This window comes from Cotesia glomerata, linkage group LG1 (genome assembly GCF_020080835.1).
Source record: "Cotesia glomerata isolate CgM1 linkage group LG1, MPM_Cglom_v2.3, whole genome shotgun sequence".
NCBI classification, from domain to species: Eukaryota; Metazoa; Arthropoda; class Insecta; order Hymenoptera; family Braconidae; genus Cotesia; species Cotesia glomerata.
In genome coordinates this window covers 15,489,199-15,513,042 of record NC_058158.1, presented here as the reverse complement: position 1 = coordinate 15,513,042, position 23,844 = coordinate 15,489,199, and the positions used below count along the sequence as shown (strand labels likewise).

At 41.8% G+C, this 23,844-nt stretch overlaps 1 protein-coding gene across 1 annotated transcript in view; it reads left to right on the top strand.

Annotated features, from left to right (window-relative positions):
• The window catches only part of LOC123273473 (calcium/calmodulin-dependent 3',5'-cyclic nucleotide phosphodiesterase 1-like), a gene marked incomplete at its 5' end in the record, with an annotated part of 344,764 nt that overhangs the window by 97,289 nt on the left and 223,631 nt on the right, over positions 1 to 23,844 (top strand). The window contains one exon of the mRNA XM_044741230.1: positions 4,307 to 4,502. Within this exon, the coding sequence (XP_044597165.1) occupies positions 4,307 to 4,502 (196 nt within the window). The remainder of the gene's footprint in view (positions 1 to 4,306; positions 4,503 to 23,844) is intronic.

Below are 23,844 nucleotides of genomic sequence, written 5' to 3'. Positions count from 1 at the left end.
ATAAGTATAAAATCCACGCTTTTTATCAGGACAATTATAAGAACTCTTATCAGGAAAATTAAAAGGATAATATCCAGGCTGCTTATCGATATTATTATAAGCACTCTTATCAGGAAAATTGTAAGGCCGAAATCCAGGCTACTTATCAGAATAATTTGAAGGACTTTTATCAGGCCGAAGACGTAGATGCCAGGCTGCTTATCAGGATAATTTTAAGGACTCTTAGCAGAAAAACAAACGGGAGACAGTCCTGGCTATTGAAGGGTATAATAATAAGGACTTTTATCAGGTGGAGTACAAGGACAAATTTCAGGGTGCTTATCAGAATAATAATAAGGACTCTTATCAGATGGATTACGAGAACAATTTCCAGGCATCCTATAAGGATAACTAACATTACATTATAATGACTGCATTATTATCTATAGTAAAAATTTTATTAAGATATGAAATTTATAACGTCAGTGAACAAATCTATTATAGAAATTGTTCAAAATGTCCTCCATTATTTTGGATACAACAACGAAGATGCTTGACGAAGTTCGTTGCGCAGTTATCAACCATCTCCTGTGTGATCTCTCTCAGACAATCCGTGACTTTGTCTCGCAGAGTATCAACGTCGTCAACGGGATGACGGTAAACATTGGCCTTACAAAATAATCCAACGGATTGAGATCTGGTGATCTTGGAGACCAATCTATTATTCCACCTCGACCGATATAGCGATTGGGAAAATTTGCATGAAGCCATGCTTGTGAAGCTCCTGCTGTATGAGCCGGAGCAACGTCTTGTTGAAACCACATTTCTTCATAAATCCTCCGCGGAATTCCTGCTTCTCAACATTCTTGCCGTAAATGTTGATCGAGAAAATCTACATATATTTCTGATGTTAAATTTTCTTCGAATTCATAAGGACCAACCTATAATAAATTTTGTTGTTAGAACTTTACAAATCAAAAATTAGTTGAAGACAATTATTATAATAAATTTAATTTACAATCGTGCGTTGGCCAAAGTGGATTCCTGCCGAGATGTTAATTGAAAACCGGTCTCGGTGATTCCGAACAATAGTGCAGTGGGGATTTTCTTGAGCATACCAGTGGAAATTTCGGGTATTCCAAAACTTATTCCGGCCAAACTTACTTTCATCAGTAAACAGAATTTTTTTGAAAAAATCTTCATCGTTTTCGAAACGATTCAAGAGTTCCTGACAAAAAGCCATACGAACTGGATAATCCTCGGGCTTCAACTCTTGAACTCGTTGATAATGATATGCGTGAAGCTTTTCATCTTTCAGTGTTCGTTGGACGGTGCCAAAAGACAAATGCAGTTGCTGAGCAACTCCACGAATACCGATCTCTGGATCTTCCCCACGGCCTCAATGATAGCCTCTTCGTTCTCATTATTTCGTGCACGACGTGGTGCACCAACTTCTCGGTGATTTGGTAAAACATTACCAGACTCACGTAATCGGCTGACTGCACTAAGGATCACTGGAGAACTTGGATGCCGCCGATTCGGGAATCTCTCTGCATACCTGCGCCGTGCTTCAGCAGCATTACAATTGGCCATACCATACAGGAGGATCATATCAGAATACTCTTGAGCAGTATATTCAGCCATAATAGACTATGTGTTGGTTTCAATTTGCATATTGTTCCTTATCAAGTAACGTATCATCTGGAAAATTCTGATACCTGGATCGATGTCTGTATCGTTAATAATGCAGCAATGGTCTTGTCTTCTGAGCAGTCTGTCCAGCCGTTCTTGTCTGATCATGATTTGATATCTGTTACATATAACTATAAGGTAGAGCAGCAGAGATTGAGAAGTTTCACGTATCGGAGCTGGCACAGTATTGACGGTGATGTGTTGGCACGGCTGTTTGATGGAGTCAACATTGAAGATACGGAATCACAAACGACTGTGGATGATATGAATACCTGGTTTCATCAGCAACTTCGTCGGATTACTGACATTGCTGCTCCTGAAAGAACGATACATCCTCGTCGTCCCCCGGCGCCATGGTTTAGTAGTTACATCAGGGATCTTTAAGCTCGTCGTGACAAGCTGTACAGGATCTTCAGGAGAACTAACTATACCTATAAGGAGTATGCCAGTGTGCGGCGTTTGGTGAAGCAGCGGATGTGAAGCTAAAAAGTGTTACTTTGACAATCAGTTAAGTTCGGAAAAAAATACGCAAGCGATGTGGAATGATCTGCGTAGACTTGGCTTGGTAAGGCGGAAGGGTACATAGTCTATTGTTGAGGAGGAATAGAATGAGCTAAATGACTACTTTGTGCAGTCGTCTGGCTACTCTGATCTTAATGTTGATGTAACTGACATTGTGTCCCGTTGCACTGGCGATGATAATGTATACTTTAATTTTTCAGCACTTGATGATGTTACTGTTAAGAAGGCAATAATGCGACTTACTTCCAACTCTGTAGGTCCGGATAATTTCCCAATTAAGGCGTATAAATGCTTAATATCGTTTGTGTTCCCATTTGTTACATTGCTTTTTAATAATTCGTTAAATTCTGGCGTCTTTCCTAATGAGTGGAAGTTGTCGCGTATTGTCCCAATACCGAAGAGAGCAAATGCTGAGATATGTGCTGATTACCGACCTACATCGCTGACGAGTTATTTGTCGAAAGCACTTGAAAGATGCGTACATGATCAGATTATTAAGTATGTTACTGAGAACTATTTTATAAATGAGTACCAGATAGCTTTTAGGCAGGGCCTGAATACACAGACTGCTGTAATAAAGCTCTGTGATGATATTCGCTTGGCAATAAATGCATCTAAAGTCACTGTAGCTGTTTTCTTTGACCTAAGTAAGGCTTTTGATTCTGTAAATCATAAAAGACTATTACACAAGTTGTTATTGATGAATTTGTCTACTGATGCCATTACGTGGATTAGGTCTTATTTGACTTAAAGAAAGCAGCAGGTGTTTGCTAATGAGTGCGCATCCTCAAATGTATTAAATGGTGTGCCACAAGGCAGTGTGCTTGGCCCTTTATTGTTCTCACTTTATATTTCGGATCTCTCTCAACAGCTGAGCTGTCGATATTTGCTTTATGCTGATGATTTAGTAATATACTTGCCCTGCTATCCAGAACAGATAAATGAATGTGTTGCTGCCCTGAATGCGGAAATAGTTAAAATTTTAAAATGGTGCAATATCAATTACCTTAAGTTAAATGCATCGAAGACAAAAGCTGTGATTTTTGGTAGTAGAGTTAAAATTAACTGTAATAATTGTAAATATGCTGATTGTATTCGCGTAAATGATTGCATTATTCACTACGATACGACAATTAAGTATCTTGGCGTGTTAATTGATAGCACTCTCACCTGGGAAAATCAGGTTATGAGTGTTTGTAATAGGGCAATGCGGGTTCTGGCGCAGTTGAAGATTAATAATGAAATCTTCAACGAAAAACTGTGTATAAAGCTTGTCATCACGTTAATATTCCTAGTATTTGATTATTGTTGTGCGGCTTACTGCAATATCACTAATTACTCGCAAATGCGATTACAGCGCAAAATGAATTGCTGTGTTCGCTATATCTATAAAATTGCGAGGGCTGAACACATTACTCCGTACTTTAAGAGGCTGGGTTGGTTAAAGCTGAGTGACAGAAGAAACTACTTTATAGCGTGCCTCTTTTATAAAGATATATTTAAATTATCGTCAGCTATTTAAATGTCACTTAGAATTTTTGCCGGTTGCGTTGCGTAGAGGCGATGTAAGGGAAGATTATCTGCGGCTACCTAGATCTAATTGTTGTATGTATAATAACTCGTTTTTTGTTCGTGGTATACTTATCTGGAATGCGCTGCCAGCTGAAATTACAAAAGCCGAAAGTTTCGAAATATTCCGTAGACTGTGCTTTGATTATTATTTTCAATATTATTGATCTGCTATATTGAATGTTTATTACTGCTATTGAAGGTTGTTGAGCTTTGTATAACACAAGTATTATTTATAAGCATGATTAACATGTTATTACTGTTAATTACTATATTTATTTTGATTTTATTTTTATGTATCTAAAACTCTGTACATTACACACTAATTATAAATGTATATTTGATGATGGTTCTGAGGGAGCCTAGGCTCCAGAATCCAATAAAATTATTATCTATCTATCTATCTATCTATCTATCGTAATTCTTCTTGCAGATAGGAAGAGATTGGAAATATATAAATAATTGTTTGAACAATAGCTTGAATATAATGAAAACATTTTAGATTGACCTGGCTACCGTTATTTCAAATTTCCCTTCATTTCAGAATCAACTTCTCTGTCAGCTGGATATCATAGTTGTTCTAAAAGAGAGGAAGTTTCTTCAATATCGAGCTCTAATTCACACTTTGTTCCTAAAAATTACTCAACTCAATGCAATAAAGTAACACTTGATACTGGCTTAACAGATGATATAATTCCAGCTATTGATACTCCAGAAGCTTGTATTGGTGCCGCTAGCAGGTCAGACATATTTTAACTATAGTTTATAGATATATTTCAAATCTAATTGATAATTTCTTCAATTTGATGACTCAAAATATGGAGAGTTAGAGAATGTTCAACAAATCAAAAATATTAGGAAAATGGTTGACCCTATAGGCCATCTCTGCAACTTCCCGCTTATCCCATACTCAAGCGCTTAAAATTACTCTCCGAGCTCAAAAGTCTGATAGAAGTTTGATAAAACACTATTTTTTGAATTTTTAAACAGCAATAACTTTTGATTGAATGAACCAATTTTCACGCGGTTGACGTAATTCGACGCAGTTTTTTTTAAGCTTGAATGAGGATTTTTAAGTTTTAATTGATTGAACTAGGAATTTTGGAGTAATTCCGAAAAAAACAATTCTTTCGGTTTTCTTTACATTGAATTTATCATGTAAGTTTTCAATTGGCTAAGATATAACAAAATATGTTACTAATTATATATTAACTATAAGATGATTTTTATATAATCGCAATCAATCTTCACAAAGATCGTCAGTGGGAGTAACTGACAATCATAAATTTTTTTTACTTCCCGCTAAATCGAAGATTTTCAAAAATCGGGAAGTTATTGGTTCTACCCCATTTTGCAAGAATCGAGTTTTCATCAGGTCTTGACGTTTGAAGGTTACACTATGTCTGTATGTATATGTGTTAGAGTGGGTCAAAAAAATCGATTATTTTTTTTTAACTTCTAATATTGAAAAGTTAGTTGTCAGGCACCTCTAGAAAATGCTCACCGAATTTGAGCTCTTAATATAAATAGGAAGCTTATGCTCATCACAGTTTTATATTTTTTGTTTGTCTTGTATAAAAAAGATCATATCACACTAAGATTTCTCACAATATACTAATCCAAATCGGTCCAAATTAAACTTAAAATCTAAGTTTCGCCAAGCCCTTTCAAATGACACCAACCGCGATAAAATCGGATGAGCCGTTCAAAAGTTATAAGCGGTTCACATACTTTCACACACACACACACACACACACACACAGACACACACACACACACACACACACACACACACACACACACACCTCGTGTCGGGCTTGCTGGATCCCGCATCGGGCGCCTCCCCAGGTGGCGGATAGGGGAATGCCCGGCATATCTGCACGTCAGATGCGTCGGGTACCGAGGAAATAGAATACTCGAGGTGGACCAAAACCTAGCAAAAGATGGTATGGAAATGTCAGAACAATTTCAAACATCGTCTGCGGTGCAGAGGAGGGATACCTCAGTGCCGGCGAGGGAAGGCGTACAAACGGGCCTGAACTCGTCGTTATCAAGCGACCGTTTGAACAGTGGAGTAGACCCCATGGCTCTGCTGTCTAGCAATGCTACAGGGAGTAAAGAAACAGCTCTGATGGAAGTGGACGCACAGCAAACAAACTTTCTTCCAATAGGTGGAAGACCTGTTGCTCCCGTCAATACTCACACATGCCGAAGGAGGAAAACTCTCTACCGACTGTCACCGGTCAACAATCGCCAATGGAACGGCTCGGTAGCAAGATCGAAGAATTAGCTGAGTTCATGAAGGATAAACGAAATCTCCACCATGAACTCAGAAAAATAGTAGTGTCCATTGCCAAGGCATATAAGTTGGCCAACAAACCAGCAACGAAGTCGGCGAGAACCACGCAAACATCTCCGGATCTGAACAAAAAATCCCAGACGTTTTCGGTCACTCCTGAGAAAACACAGCATAGAGGAGTGAAAAACAAGAAGAGGCCGCTATCCGCACCCAGCCATTTCTCGGAAATCGATAAGCCAGCACATAAGAAGACAGCCCGGGGTGATACCTGGACCAAAGTGACTCAGAAAAACAAGAAAAAGGAAGAACAGGAGCCAGTGGCTCAATCTGCTACAGCCCAAAACCAGCCAAGCAATGTTGGCTCCAAGAAACCGAGGAGGAAGAAGATAAAAACTAAAGCTGTGCTTGTCCAACCAGCTGAAGGGCGAACATACGCCGATCTCCTCAAGGAAATCAAAGCCAAGGTTAATCCGACAGAGACTGGAGTAGACAAACAAACGAAGCGAGGGGGCGTTCTTCTAGAAATAGGTCGCAAGACTGAAGACACTACCGCTTTCACGGCTGCGATAAAAACAGCAACTGATTAACATCGGTACAGTCAGAACGCTTACACCAAAAGCAACGATCGAGATCCTGGACATGGATGCCATCACTACTGAGAACGACGTCCGCGAAGCACTCAAACGTGACTTCACCGACAGCCTGGAGATCAAACGGGTAAATTTGACAAAGCCTACTCGACGGGGCAACCGGGCAGCCTTCTGCGAGATAGACGAGGCTAGCGCGTTCAAAATCCTTGACAAGGCTCGTATAATGATCGGATGGGTCAACTGCCGCATTTGACCAGTTGTAAAAGTAACACGCTGTATCAGATGCCTTGGATACGGGCACGCGACGAACTCCTGCAAGGGGCCTGACAGAAGCAAGTGCTGCTTTAAATGCGGGGGAGGAAACCACAAAGCTGCAGACTGCGTTGAACAGCCAAAGTGCTTCCTCTGTACACAGAAACAAGAAGCTCCAGATAGCTTATGTCATATTCCAGGCTCTGGGGCTTGTAAGGTATTCTGCACCGCACTTGCCGAAGCTACGAAAGGGCAGAAATGACACGCATACTTCAAGGAAACCTGAATAGATGTGCGTTGGCGCAAAATTTACTTCGCCAGCGAGTCTTTGAAGAGAGGATCGACGTTTGCTTCATCTGTGAGCAATATCTAAACCTCCAAGATAGAGCATGGTTCGCAGACAAAACTGGCACGGCGGCAATCTGGATTGCAAATACAAAGAACGTTACCAAGATCAACAGCGGAAGTGGAGCAGGTTTTGTCTGGATTCAAACCCCCATATCCTACTTCATGAGCGTCTATCTCTCACCTAACGAAGGGATTAGTGTGTTCCGACAGAAACTGGCAAATATAGAGGATGTGATCACCAAGTTCGACGGCGAAGTTATCGTAGCTGGTGACTTCAATGCTAAATCGGCTGAATGGGGCGCTGATTTCTCTGACACCAGAGGTAACGAGGTCGCTGACATCGTGGCTAGACTCGACCTCATAGTGCTAAATACTGGGAGCACCACGACTTTCAGAAGACCGGGGTACCAAGAGTCCATCCTCGACATTTCGTTGGAGACTCCAAAAATTGCCAACATGATTGAAAACTGGACAGTATCCGAAAAATACAGTGGCAGTGATCACCAGTTCGTGACATTTAACGTTGGATTGGCATCTGCTCCGGTACCACAACACGACCTTTCTAAGCGAAAGTTGAATGTCAAGAAGCTTGATCCAGAGGCACTGCGAGCTTCACTTGCACGGAGCTGGTCTACCCTTCAGAACAACCTGACTCCGGATACTTGCAGCGAGACAGAAAGGACAGTACTGAATACGATGAAGGAGATTTCCGCCGCATGTGACGCCTCTATGCCGCGGTTGAAAAACCGGAGTTTTCGCAGGCCGGCATACTGGTGGTCAACAGACATAGCGGAACTTCGCAAAATGTGCCATCAACTACGTCGCCGCGCAACGAGAGCCGATAAACGCTCCCCAAGCCAGGACTTGTATTCAAAAGAGTACAAGCAGGCCAAAAAGACGCTAAATCGAGCCATCAAAGCAAGTAAAGCAAAGTTGTGGAAAGAGATCTGCAACGATCTCGACAATTACATCTGGGGTAAAGCCTACCAAATTGTCGCCAAACGACTTGGAAAGGCTTCACCAGATGCGTCGAAGTCTCCAGCCTTAATGGATAGCATCGTAGCGAAGCTTTTCCCCAAACACCCGCCGCGGGAGAAGAAACACTACACTAAAAACAACGAAGTAACGCCCTTCACAACTAAGGAACTACAAGACGCGGCCAAGTCACTCAAAACAGGAAAGGCACCTGGACCTGATGGCATCCCGGCATCGGTGATCAAGATTATAGCCCTGGAATACCCAGACTTACTCCTGAACACCTACAACGCATGCTTGGCAACTGGCACCTTTTCCGCGGTCTGGAAACGGCAGAGATTGTTTCTCTTAGACAAAGGTAAGGGAACCCCCATAACACCTTCGTCGTTTAGACCACTCTGTATGCTAGACATTGCTGGAAAACTGTTCGAGAAGCTCATACAAGGGAGACTTCGCGACGATATCGACCGTGCTGGAGGTTTTGCCACCAACCAGCATGGCTTCCGGAAAGGTCATTCGACAGTCGGAGCGATCAAGAAATTCATAAAGACAGCAACACAAGCATGGTCTGGTAGCCTCAAAGCTCGTAAAATATGTCTACTCCTCATGCTAGATGTCAAAAACGCATTTAACAGCGCAAATTGGGGAGACATTTTAGACGCTCTGGAGCACAAGTTTGACGCGGAGCCAGAAAATCTGGCACTAGTCGACAACTACCTTGACGATAGAAAGCTAATAGTGGAAACTACTGAAGGCCCACAAGAATACGCCATAACGGCTGGCGTGCCGCAAGGCTCAATAATGGGGCCTGATCTATGGAACGCAGACTACGACGAGCTTCTTGAAATCCCGTTGCCAGAGCAAGTAGAGCTAACAGGCTTTGCAGACGACGTTGCAGCCACTATAGTGGCAGACAGCGTGGAAGAGGCCGAACTGCTAGTTCGGGAAACCATCGACACCGTCGAGACTTGACTCGATAAGCATCACCTGAAACTCGCCAAACAGAAAACCGAGATGGTCGTTTTGACCCGTCAAAAATGGTTTCCAAAACCATTCGCTATGGACATGGGAGGAACAACGCTGACGTCAACAAGGGCCCTGCGCTATCTAGGGGTGATGATAGTCGAGAAGCTGTCTTTCCGCGAACACGTCGACAGTGCATGCAAGAAAGCCAGCAAGACTGTGTCTAGCCTAGCACGAATTATGACCAACACCATGGGACCAAGAACAAAAAAGAGAAGAGTTCTTCTAGAAGCAGTCCACTCGGTACTGCTTTATGGAGCGGAGATATGGGCAGACATATTAAAGCAGAAGACTTACCGGCGAAAGATCGCAGCAGTACAGCGGCGAGGCGCTCTCAGGGTTGCCTGCGCCTACCGCACAGTTTCCGAAGCGGCTGTATTGGTCATTGCAGGAGCCGCGCCCATCGACCTATTAGCGTTCAGAAGAGCAAAACTCTATGACGCTAAAGACAGTTATGATAACATGAAGGACGCAAGAACGAAGATAAAGGCGGAAACGCAGCAAGAGTGGCAGGACCGATGGACATCGGGAGAGACGGGCAGATGGACGGCGCGCCTGATCCCAAACATCAACGTCTGGCTCTCTCGGAAGTACGGGGATACGGACTTCTTCCTGACCCAGCTATTGACGGGACATGGGCAGCTCAATGCCTATCTTTTCAAGATGGGTTTGCACAGCACACCAACGTGCAAATACTGCCCGGATAAAATCGACGACGCCGAACACACATTCTTCGAGTGTGCTCGATGGAAGGACTACAGAAGAAGCACCGAAGAGATCATAGGCACCAGGCTCTCCCCCTCAAGCCTGGTGACCTATATGATCAAACAAGAGGAAAACTGGTCAGCTGTTGCAGTTTATGCACAGCACCTCCTGAAAGACAAAATCGCAGAAAGGGACCAGTAGCCAGGAGTAGGCGTCGTGAGACGCAGCACGACTGGATTGAAGTAATGCTAACGCGGTTCCAATCCAGTCCTCCCCGTACCATCTAGGGGAGAGGGGAAGAGGAATGTTTTTTTTAGTGGGTAAAAATCTCCACACTACCGACTATCGATATCTGCCGGAAGATGGGCGGCACCGGTGTCTTTTGAAGATCTTTTTTCGTACCTCTTTACGAAAAAAAAAAAAAAAAAAAAAAACACACACACACACACACACACACTCACCCACACACACACCCACACACAGACATAGTGACACCCTCGCGGGAATAGTCAGGGAAGCTTCCTATGACCTTTAAACGTCGAGATCTGATGAAAACTCGATTTTTGCGAAACGGAGTGAATACAATAACTTCCTGATTTTTGAAAATCTTCGATTCTCTTAGCGGGAAGTTAAAAAAATTTTTTTTTTTAATTTCCTACCATATTGGAGAATAATAGTTGTCAAATAAATATGCCATAATTTTGTAGGAAATTTAATGCTCTACAAAAAAGGTCTGATATGTTAAATTGATTACTGCAACCGTTTAAAATTTGAGATAAAAATTGTAGATATTTTCATAAAAATTTTAGCTCATATTGCTAGAATGAAAGTTTTAAACTATTTTTCACCCTTTTCATAAATGTAAGGGAGCTTTACTTTTGGAAAAAGAGAATGATACGTCCGTTTTTATTACTTATAAGGAAAGGTTCCCAGGTTTCCAGCTCCGATTTTGATTCCATTGAAATATGTCATTTTTATAATCGATTAAAATAATAAAATTTTAATAATTTCAATATTCTTGGTTCAAAAGGTACGTTGAGAGACAAAAACAAATAAATTCAGATTCAAACGTAAAATCCTGTGAGTTTTGCGTTTGGAGATGGAGGTAATATTCACTGGGAAATTCCGGAATGTAAAAATTAAGCTATTATTCGTTGTTCGTTCTGTAAGAAGTCATTGTATCTTTTTCAATATTTTTTCAAACGTGCAAATGGGTTATGATCCACAAGAAGAATGATAAGAAATGGAAAGTATATAAATGCGTTTTTAAGTCGCAGAAAGTCTGTAAAAATATATTAATTTGTGAAATTAAGTTAATGGGATAGAGATTATACTCTCAACGATGGATTTTCTGAAGGTAAAGTTTTCGTGTGAATCATAACCCACTCTCTTTTTCCAAAAGTAAAGCTTTCTTACATTTATGAATAGGGTAAAAAATAGTTTAAAACTTTCATTTTAGCAATATGAGCTAAAATTTTTATGAAAATATCTACAATTCATGAATTTAATGGATATATTTAAAAAGTTATTAGAAAATTATTGCAATCAGAAAGCATTAGGGTTCGGTTACGAATATCTTTTAAACGGTTGCAGTCATCAATTTAACATATCCAACCTTTTTTGTAGAGCGTTAAATTTCCTACAAAAATATGGCATATTCATTTAACAATTGTTATTTCCCAATGTGATAGGAAATTTAAAAAAAAAAAACAGAAAAACGGTCGACCCTGAAGACCATCCGTGCAACTTCCCGCTAATTCTATACTTAGGTGCATAAAACTGCACTAATGATGTTTTTGAACTCTCCAAGCTCAAAAATACAATTTATGTGTTATTTTAAGCTCTTCGAGCTTAAAAAGATAGCTTTTCTGTGCTTTTGAGCTCTTCGAGCTCAAAAGTCTGATAGAAGTTTCATAGAACAATATTTTTTTAATTTTTAAACCGCACTAACTTTTGAATGAATCAACCGATTTTCACGCGGTTGGCAGCATTTTGTTTATTGAAGTTATACTTCTTTTGGCGCGTTAGGGAAAAATTATGAGAGTAAATTTTTAAGATGCGCGCGCACGCCGTCACGAAAAACCGAGACCCGGAAGTTAGCTAGTCAACATTTTAGTTTTTCAAAAAAAGTTACCAACAAAGTAAAAGGAAGGACATCTACGTATGTTTGCGTGATAACTGGCAACTGTATTCACGATATTTATTCAAATGTTTCTGGACCTTCACACGTGTTTTGTATCATTCCGAATAAAATATCCATAAATATATATTTTCAACTTCCCGCTAAGAAAATTGAAAATTTTCCAATAATGGGAAGTTATTGATTTCGATCCGATTTTTAAAAGCCGAGTTTTCATCGGATGTCCACATTTTGAGGTCCCAGGAAGCCATTCTGACTATTCCCACCAAGATGTGCAGCCGTATGTGTGTGTGTGTGTGTGTGTGTGTGTGTGTATATGTATGTGTCTAAATAAATTTTTGTCGTACGGTTTCTCAAAAAAGAATCAACCGATTGAATTCTACGACACGTCATTTGAAAACGTTTATCAATACTTAAATCTGATTAAATTTAAGAGTTAATCCATCGAGCCATTCCGAAAAATTAAAAAAAAAAAAAATTCGAATTTTTATGTTTTTCAAAAATAACTATAAAGCGTGCGAAAAAATCATAATGAAACCATGTATACATTTTTTGTGATGAAAAAAATTGCGTCGAATGCTTTTTTGAAAATCAAATTTGAACGACGCGTTCAAAAGTTATAGTTGTTTAAGAATTCAAAAATTTTTTTATTCATATTTTTCTGAAATATCTTCGAGATTTCTTGACCAATCAATATAAACCTGCATGTTTTTTTTGTGCTTTATAAACTGCGTCGAATGATTTTTTAAAAATGGAAATCGAACGACGCATTCAAAAGTTCTAGTTGTGTCATAGATATAGATCATAGATCTTTGAGCTCAAAATGTGAAAAACTCAGCTTTAAGCTTGAAAAATTCAAGTGTTTTCAACCAAAAATTCAACCAAAAAACACATTTTAAGGTGCTTCAAATGCAAACTTAGCGGGAAGTTCTAAGGTTGGCCTGCGCGGTCAACCGATTTCCAGATTTTTTTAATTATGTAGAAATATTTTTTTATGATATTTAAATAAACTGTATTTCATTATATAATGCGTTGTAATAAAACTTTCAATGCATTAAATACCTTTTTTTCCGATTGTTAGTGTCGGTTTTCTACAAACGTAGGATAACGCGAAAGATCAAATTTTTAGAAAGATTTTTATCTTGTTACGCCAAAGAAGTATAATTTTTTACGTGCGTACATAAGTGCACACACACTTTTTTAACTTCCCGCTATGAAAATCGAAGATTTTCAAAAATCGGGAAATTGTTTTCACCCCGTTTTGCAAAAATCGTGACTTCATCAGATCTCGACGTTTGAAGATCATTGGAAGCTTCTCTGACTACTCCCGCGAGGTTGTCACTGTGTCTGTACGTATGTATGTATGTGTGTGTGTGTGTGTTTTTTTTAACTTAGGGGGGGGGGAATCCCTTTTACGGATTCCAGGCATAGCTGTTCGTCCTGGATATGTGGCGACTCGACGCAGCGTCATACTAACTCGACACTAACGCCCCTACCCACTAAACCCTAAACCCCTTTTCCTTCTTTCCTCTAATTCCTCATGGAAACCGCCGTCAGGCATTACTTCGTGAAGGGAGGATTTAGCTATTGCTCTTCCTTCTGGTGGCTAAGGTGTTAACTACCTTCCTTCTATCTTCTGCTATTTGCTCTTTTTCTTTCGGTGGAACGCAAGTCTTTAAGGACTTCTGTTGCAAACGTGTTGGTAGCGTTCCAGGCAGCTTCTGATGACAACATTGCTTCTACTAGTGAATCTGGTTGCATTCTCTGGTTCAGGATCCTCTCCAGTTCTTCACGCTGTGGATCGAAACGAGGACATACAAAGAAGACGTGCTCCGCGTCTTCAGCAGCTCCTGGGCAGGACGGGCACTCCGAAGAGTCATCGTGCTTAAAGCGGTGTAGATACTCTCGAAAACACCCATGTCCCGACAACATCTGCGTAAGATAGTAATTGACCTCACCGTGATTCCGGTTAAGCCAAATGTCGATCCGAGGTATGAGACGGTGCGTCCACCTACCCTTCTTTGCAGCATCCCATTGTAGTTGCCATCGGCCTATGCTCTTCTGCCGTTCTTCAATTCTAAGTTCTTCAGGGATCAGTGCAGTTGACCTTTTTCGTTGGTAAAGGGCCCGTCTTTCCTCTGCTAGAACTCTAAGAGGTAGGGTTCCAGCAATGACGCACACTGCTTCTTCTGATATAGTGCGGAAGGCACTAACTACTCGTAGGGCACTCAGTCGATATACTGGTCCAGCTTTTCTCCATGATTCTTGTGTCTTTAATGCGTCGGCCCAAATGGATATTCCGTAAGTGAGCACCGATATGACTACTGATGACAATAATAGCCTCCTGCTCTGTTTTGGGCCTCCGACGTTCGGCATCAGTCGTGCGAGACTAGCCCTCACTACTGACGCTTTGGCACTGACATGCTCCACTTGCTGCTTGAAGTTGAGTCGGGCATCAAGCATCACTCCCAAATATCGGATATAAGGTTGTGATGTGATTTCTTGTTCGCCGACTTTCAGCTTAATGGTCTCTACCACTTTTCTGCTGGTAATAAGTACTGCCTCAGTCTTGTGTTGCGCCAGTTGCAGGTTCACTGCGTCCATCCACCGGTTAACGTGCTCAAAAGTGAGATCGAACAAATGATTTATCTCGTCAAGGTGTTTGGCAACGATCACTACGGCTACGTCATCTGCATATGCTACGAGTTTGACGTTTCTTGGCAGAGTTAGTCTTAATAGCCCGTCATACATAATGTTCCACAGGAGCGGGCCTAGAACTGAACCTTGTGGTACACCTCCAGTAATATCATACTCCCTCGGACCGTTCTTCGTGTCATACTTCAGGACCCTGTTTTCAAAGTAGCTTGCTACGATCTTAAGCAGGTATTCTGGTACATTCTTCTCTCGGAGGGCCTGCATGATGCATTTCCAATTGGCGGAGTTGAAGGCGTTTCTGATGTCTAGTGTCGCCACCAGGCAATACTTCTTCGTTCCACCATTCCATCTGGTTCCTGCGATTGCTTCCTTGGCCGTATCAACAACCTGTTTGATTCCGTCCAGGGTTGATCGTCCTTTCCGGAATCCATACTGATTGTCTGCCAGGAGTGAGTCGACTACTGCTTCAATTCTCTGGTGAATTATGCGCTCAAATATCTTACCCACCGTATCTAACATGCAAAGTGGTCGGTAAGATGACGGTTCTTCTGGTGGTTTCTTCCCTTTAGGTAACAGTACCAATCGTTGCTGTTTCCACTTACAAGGAAAAGTCCCCTCCTTGAGGCATGCATTATAAGCGTCGAGGAATAATGTTGGAGCTGCTGTGTGTGTGTGTGTGTGTGTGTGTGTGTGTGTGTGTGTGTGTGTGTGTGTGTGTGTGTGTGTGTGTGTGTGTGCAAGTATGTGAATCACTTATAACTTTTGAACGATTGAACTGATCGGAATCTGGCAAACAGCGTTCTAAATAGTTCCCTCAAACTTGGATTTCCTATGAATTTGAATCGATTTGGATACATAGATTTTGAGAAATTTTGAGAAATCTTAAAAAAAATCGGAAAAAAATTTTTCTTGACAGTGGTTTTTTGGAATGACTTTTAAAAGGCTTTATCGATCAACTCCAAAAACTAATTCACCCTTGAGCTTAAAAAACCACGTCGATCACCGCTAATCTGGTCAAAATCGGTTGATTCGTTCGAGAGATAGCGTGAACGAAAGAAAACCGAAAAAAGTGTTTTTTTCACATAACTTCGATATTTCTTTTCGGATTGTTTTTAATGAAATAGAATAATTTGTAGAACTCAAAAAATTGCGTCGATCGCCACCAAGAACGTAATAATCAGTTGATTGGTTCGAGAGATATCCTCGACAAAATATTTGGTAACAAGGATTTTTTCAACATAACTCTGACAATTTTTGGAATAACTTTCAAACAGCTCTACCAATCGATTTCGAAAACTCTTCAGCTCTTAACATTGAAAAACCACGTCGATCACCGCCGGTCCAGCCGAAATCAGTTCATTCGTTCGTGAGTTATCGTTGACGAAAGAAAACCGAAAAAAGTGTTTTTTCAGAATTACTCCGAAATTCCTGGTTCGATCAAACTAAACTTACAGATTCTTCATGGAGCTTAAAATATTACGTCAAATGCTGCCAACCGCGTAAAAATTGATTCATTTATTGAAAAGTTATTGCAGTATGAAAATTTGAAAAATTGTGTTTTATCAAACCTCTTCGAGCTCAAAAGCATAGAAAAGCTATCCCTTTAAGCTCAAAAAGCTTAAAACAACACATAAATTGTATTTTTGAGCTCTCCGAGCTCAAAAACATCATTAGTGCAATTTTAAGCACCTAGGTATGAAATTAGCGGGAAGTTGCACGGATGGCCTTCAGGATCTACCGTTTTTATAATTATTTTTTTTTTTTTAGTTTTATGAAAAATCTTCAAGTTTGAATGGATAAAACTAGGAAATTTGGAGTGATTTCAAAAAAACACTTTTTTCGGTTTTCTTTCGTTCACGAAATCTCTCGAACGAATCAACCGATTTTGACCGGATTAGCGACGATCAGCGTGGTTTGAAAAGCATAAGGGCGGATTAATTTTTGGAGCTGATCGTTTGAGCCGTTTAAAAGTTATTCCAAAAAAACAACTTTCAAAAAAAATTAGCACGACGGTTGACCCTAAAGGCCTTCCGTGCAACTTCCCGCTCATTTTGTACTTAAGCGCTTAAAATCACAAATCACGTTTTTGAGCACACACACACACACACACACACACACACACACACACACACACACACACACACACACACATGTCGGGACATGGGTGTTTTCGAGAGTATCTACACCGCTTTAAGCACGATGACTCTTCGGAGTGCCCGTCCTGCCCAGGAGCTGCTGAAGACGCGGAGCACGTCTTCTTTGTATGTCCTCGTTTCGATCCACAGCGTGAAGAACTGGAGAGGATCCTGAACCAGAGAATGCAACCAGATTCACTAGTAGAAGCAATGTTGTCATCAGAAGCTGCCTGGAACGCTACCAACACGTTTGCAACAGAAGTCCTTAAAGACTTGCGTTCCACCGAAAGAAAAAGAGCAAATAGCAGAAGATAGAAGGAAGATAGTTAACACCTTAGCCACCAGAAGGAAGAGCAGTAGCTAGATCCTCCCTTCACGAAGTAATGCCTGACGGCGGTTTCCATGAGGGATTAGAGGAAAGAAGGAAAAGGGGTTTAGGGTTTAGTGGGTAGGGGCGTTAGTGTCGAGTTAGTATGACGCTGCGTCGAGTCGCCACATATCCAGGCCAAACAGCTATGCCTAGAATCCGTAAAAAGGATTCCCCACAAAAAAAAACACACACACACATATATATATATATATATATATATATATATATATATATATATATATATATATATATACACACACTCACCTGCGGCAGAGGAGAAACTGCTACCAGGCGCGTCACCCCGTAGCGGATGAGAGAACGCTCGTTGTCCTTGGATGACGCTAAGTCTTTTAGTTGATGAGGTACAGAGGGTAGGAGCCAAATCAAATACGCTCCCGTGGACAAAACTCCCCTATAATTGTTACCTGCTGTAACTCACTAGGCGTGTCTGGAACCCCTGTCGATTACTTCCGACGATGCGGGCCACGGCTGATGTGAGCTTGCTCTGCCGAGGTGTTAGTTGCAGTAGCGGATCAGGAGCCAGCCACTTCGGGCCTTGATCAAGAAGTACGCAGTGAGTGTTAGAGATCGGAATCTTCACCGCCCCGAGCGAGTCTAGTCCGTCCGCGTATTCCGGGACTGGCTAAGTGTCGGCTAGGCCTCAGGGAACTGGGGTAGGAGTACTATCTTCGAGGGTACACCCATTTCTAGTTATGACAACCCGCTCTCCTCCGTACGATGCGCTGATAAATCAAAAAGTATGAGTAATTTACAGGAAACAAACAAGTGTGGAAACGGGCTTCATGCCCAACAAGCAGTGATTGGAGCAAGCGCTGAAATGAAGAGAACGCAAGCGCTGGAGCGCCTTGAAAAGCTGACCATTGAGCTGCAAGAGTTTGTCCAAACAAAGGTCAATATCTACAAGGAGATAAAGACCAAGACAACCGGTGTAGTCTATGCTCTTGGAAGATTCAAGAAACTGGACGAGGAATGGCAATCATCACGACGACGCATTCAAAGTGAAGTTGAGACTGAAGAATCAATGAACACTGGATCTAATGGTGACGGCGAATCTGCTGCTGAGGACAAAGGTGAAAATGGGACAAGGCCTGGAAAGAGATAGGAGCAAAACTCGCCAGAGCTAACCGACAAAGTCACAAAGAAAAAGGATTTGAAAAAAAGCCCTCCGCAACGAGTAGCAGAGCAGAGTGACGAACCTAAGAAGGCATCTGATTGGGAAGAAGTACAGTTTAAGAAGGAGAAGAGGAGGCTAGCTAGAGAGCGAGTCTAAAAGCAGCTGCCAAAGGAGCCCAGGCCAGAGCCTAAGCGGAAAAAACCACGCAAACGAATCAGACCCGACGCACTGATCATCTGCCCGGCCGAGAAAACAAAGTATGCCGAAATTCTGCGTCGCATAAAGCAGAACGTCCCAGATAAGAAGGTTCGTTCAACTGTGGATAAGATCAACAAGACCAGAAGTGGCGACTTGTTGATAACGATTTCGAGAAAGAGCACTGACAAACGCCGAGCCCTCCAAAAGACGATCGCAGACATCATACGGAGAAGGCAGAAGTGATCTCCAAATGGCCGCAGGAGACCATCGAAATTCGAAATGTCGATGACGACACGACGAAAGAGCATATTCAGACCGCTCTAAAGAGGGAAGCTGGAGAAAGTTGTGAAATCCCACTAGAGGCAATCAAGATCCGTAAAGCTTTTAGGGGTACACAGACAGCCACAGTGTCACTACCAGCAGCTGCAGCACAAAAGTTACTGGAGGGAAACTGCAAAGTAAGGATCGGCTGAGTCAATTGCTGAATGAAAGCAACGAGGAGACCCATACAATGCTTCAAATTCTGGCGCTTTGGGCACTTCGGATTGCAGTGCGAAAGCGAAGTCGACCGGTCTATGCACTGCATAAGGTGCGAAAAAGACGGATACAAAATTGTTGATTGTAAAAATCCAGCTCAATGTGCACTGTGCGTTGAACGGCACGGCGTAGAAAAGGCGGCTTACCATGCAGGCACGAACAGATGCCCCGTCTTCCAAGAAGCGCTCCAGAAGATAACGAAGCCAAGAACATGAAGATATTGCAGGTCAACCTCAATAATTGAGAGGCTGCGCATGATCTTTTCATGCAAACTGTGCGCGAATTAGAGGCAGCACTTATAAGTGAGCCTTATAGACACCTGAGTAACCAACCCTGGGAATCCGACAGCACTAACAAAGCCGTCATCTGGTCCGGCGGTAAATGTCCTTTTCAGAGAACAGTCAACAATAAAGAAGCCGGCTTCGTAGCAGCATGGGTAGATGGCCTCCGCTTCTACAGTTGCTATGCACCACCTTGTCTCTCTAATAAACAGTTTGAAGACTTCCTTGATCGGCTAACTGTGGACGCAAGATAACACTTTTCCGTGGCAATAATTGATGACTTCGATTCCTGGGCAGCAGACTGGGGCAACAAGTTCACTAATACACATGGAAAAGCACTTCTCGAGGCAATGGCTACACTGGACGTGATCCTTCTTAACACCGGTGACACGCCAACGTATACTAAGGGAGAGGCAAACTCAATTGTCGACCTTACATTTGTCAGCAGTTGCTTAGCTCGAAGAGGTTTTTCATGGAAAGTATTGAACATCTACACGCCAGCGACCATAGTGCGATACTATGAGAAATATCAACTGGCCAGAATATAACAAGAGACAACAGGAGCGCTAGCGCAGTTGGGTGGAAAGTTAAATCTCTCGACCTCACTGCTTTAGTAGTAGCCCTAGAGTGCGATCCGATCATCGTAGAAACTGCTGAAGAGAAGACCAAGGACCTAATGAGATGAGTCACTCAGACTGGCGACGCCAGTATGTCTTGGAAACAAGGCGTAAATTCAAAACTTTCGGTGCACTGGTGGAACGATCACATTAGCATTCTACGTTCAGAGTGTCTCAAAAAAAGAAGAAAGTCTCAGCGTGGCTACAGACGACCCAACTCCGCGGAGCTGTTGGCAGAGTATAAAAAGGCCTGTATAAAACTGAACAGAGCCATCAAAGAAAGCAAAAGACGCTGCTGAAAGGAACTGGTCGCAGAAGTAGAGAAAGATCCATGGGGCAGACCGTATAAGGTGGTTATGACCCACTTGAAATGCCAACCAATGCCATCACCTTCGTGTCCACAGCTCCTAGAGAAGATTGTTACTGCGCTGTTTCCCCAGCAGATCAACCCTGAAGACATCCCAACTATCACGTTGGACGAGTTGATAGAGGTAGCCAATCGAGTTCGAAATAATAAGGCGTCGGTATTGGACGGAATCCGTTATATTGCCCTGAAATCAATCCTTAGGGCAGTACCGACATTATTCCTGGACGTTTACGATACATGCCTGAAGGAAGGGACTTTTCCCCAGAAGTGGATACAGCAACGGCTAATGCTACTTCCGAAGGGGAAAAAGCCCCCGGAAGATCCGTCATCTTACCGACTACTCTGCATGTTAGACACGGCCAGCAAGATATTCGAGCGCATAATTCATCAGAGAATAGAGGCTGTAGTCGATCCAGTCCTGGCAGAGAACCAGTTTGGTTTCCGAAAAGGACGGTCAACTCTGGATGCGATCAAATTGGTTGTTGATATAGCCAAGGATTCAATCGCTTGAACGAGATGGAAGGGTGAAAAGAAGAAATACTGCTTGGTGGCTGCTTTGGACGAATGGTAGCGAGCTACTTCACGAATAGGGTCCTGAAATATGACACGAAGAACGGTACGGAAGTGTATGAAATCACCGGAGGAGTGCCACAGGGATCAGTCTTAGGTCCTCTGCTATGGAACATCATGTATGATAGCCTCCTGAGAATAGCATTGCCTACGGGAGTCAAACGTGTAGCATATACGGATGACGTAACTGTCGTGATCGTCGCAAAGCACCTCGAAGAGATAGAAATGGCATTTGATATTACATTCAGACGAGTCAATTTGTGGATGGACATGGTGAACTCGCAACTAGCCAAGCATCAAACCGAGGCAATGCTCATCACCAGTAGAAAAACGGTAGAAACTATCAAGTTGAGAGTCGGAGAACAAGAAATCACATCACAAACATTTATCCGTTATCTGGGAGTGATGTAGATGCCCGACTCAACTTCAAGCAGCAGGTGGAACACGTCAGTGCCAAAGCGTCAGTAGTAAGGGCTAGTCGAAACTAGTCTCGCACGGCTGATGCCTAACATTGGAGGCCCAATGCAGAGCAGGAGGCTGCTATTGTCATCAGTAGTCACATCAGTGCTCACTTACAAAATATCCATTTGGGCTGATGCACTGGAAACCCAAGAATCACGGAGAAAAGCTGGACCATTATATCGACTGAGTGCCCTACGAGTAGCTAGTGCCTTCCGCACTATATCAGAAGAAGCAGTGTGCGTCATGGCCGGAACCCTACCTCTTAGAGTTCTAGCAGAGGAAAGACGAGACCATTACCAACGAAAAAGGTCAACTGCACTGAGCCCTGAAGAACTTAGAATTGAAGAACGGTAGAACAGCATTGGCCGATGGCAACTACAATGGGATGCTGCAGAGGAGGGTAAGTGGACGCACCGCCTCATACCTCGGATCGACATTTGGCGTAACCGGAATCACGGCGAGGTCAATAACTATCTTACGCAGATGTTGTCAGGGCACGGGTGTTTTCGAAAGTATCTACACCGCTTTAAGCACGATGACTCTTCGGAGTGCCCGTCCTGCCCAGGAGTTGCTGAAGATGCGAAGCACATCTTTTTTGTATGTCCTCGTTTCGATCTACAGCGTGAAGAGTTGAAAAGGATCCTGAACCAGAGAATGCAACCAGATTCACTAGTGGAAGCAACGTTGTCATCAGATACTGCCTGGAACGCTACCAACACGTTTGCAACAGAAGTCCTCAAAGACTTGCGTTCCACCGAAAGAAGAAGAGCAAATATCAGAAGACAGAAGGAAGGTAGTTAACACCTTAGCCACTAGAATGAAGAGCAGTAGCTAGTTCCTCCCCTCACAAAGTAATGCCTGACGGCGGTTCCTATGAGGGATTAGAGGAAAGAAGAAAAGGGGTTAAGGGTTTAGTGAGTAGGGGCGTTAGCGTCGAGTTTTAGTATGACGCTGCGTCGAGTCGTCACATATCCATGCCAAACAGCTATGCCTGGAATCCGCAAAAAGGATCCCCCCCCCTAAAGAAAGGAAAAAAAAATTAGGAAAACGGTTGACCCTAAAGGCCATCCCTGCAACTTCCCGTTACCTCCATACTTAAGTGCTCAACAATGCACTTATTTTTTGGGCTCTTTGAGCTCAAAAATATAATTTATGTGTAATTTTGAGCTTTCCGAGCTCAAATAAATCGCTGTTCTGTGCTTTTGAGCTCTTCAAGCTCAAAAGGCTAACCGAGATTTTATAGAACACTATTTTTTGAGTTTTCAAACCGCAATAACTTTTAAATGAATCAACCGGTTTTCTCGCGGTTCACGGCATTCAATGCAGTTTTTTAAGTTCTTTGGAAAATTTCGAAGCGTAAACCGTTCAGACTGAAAATTTCATAGAAATTCTGAAAAAAACATTTTTTTCAATTTCGACAACGATATCTCACGAACAAATTAACCAATTTTGACCAGGCTGATGGCAATCGACGTGGTTTTTTAAGGTTAAGAGCTGTGTAGTTTTTGGAATTGATCGGTCCAGCCGTTTAAGAGATATTTTAAAAAATCGAATTTTTAGAAATTTTATTTTTGAGATTTCTCAAAATTTATCTACTCAAATTCTGTAAATTAGTATCAGAATTCTAGAGGCAAAGAAACTCTTCAAAACACCGTATATTTCGATCGAATCGGATGATCCGTTCAAAAGTTATGAGAGATTTACATACACACACACACACACACACACACACACACACACACACACACACACACACACACACACACACACACACATACAGACACGGTGACATCACCGCAGAAATAGTCAGGAAAGCTTCTTAGGACTTTAAAACGTCGAGATCTGATGAAAACTCGATTTTTGAAAAATGGGGTGAAAACAATAACTTCCCAATTTTTGAAAATCTTCGATTTTCTTAGCGAGAAAATAAAAATTTTTTTTTGATAAATCTTTTTAACTTTGACCTCGGATATCTTTGAAATGGTTAATGTAATCGCTTACACATGTCAAATCTTTTTTGTAGATCATTCAATTTTCTAAGAATACATGTATAAATATTCAATTAACAAATTGATCAATAGTGAGATATGATATTTTTTATAAGAGACAAACAAAAAATATAGAACTGTGATGAGCATAAGCTTCCTATCAATATTAAGAGCTCAATTGTGTTGAGCATTTTCTAGACGTGCTTGAGAACCAACTTTTCAATATTAGTTAAAAAAAAAGTAATCGATTTTTTTGATCCAACCTTATGTGTGTGTGTGTGTGTGTGTGTGTGTGTGTGTGTGTGTGTTTGTGTGTGTTTGTTAAAGTATGTGAACCGCTTATAACTGTCATACAGCTCATCCAATTTCTTCACGGTTGGTGCCATTTGAAAGGGATTGGCCAAACTTAGATTTTGAGTATAATTTGGACTGATT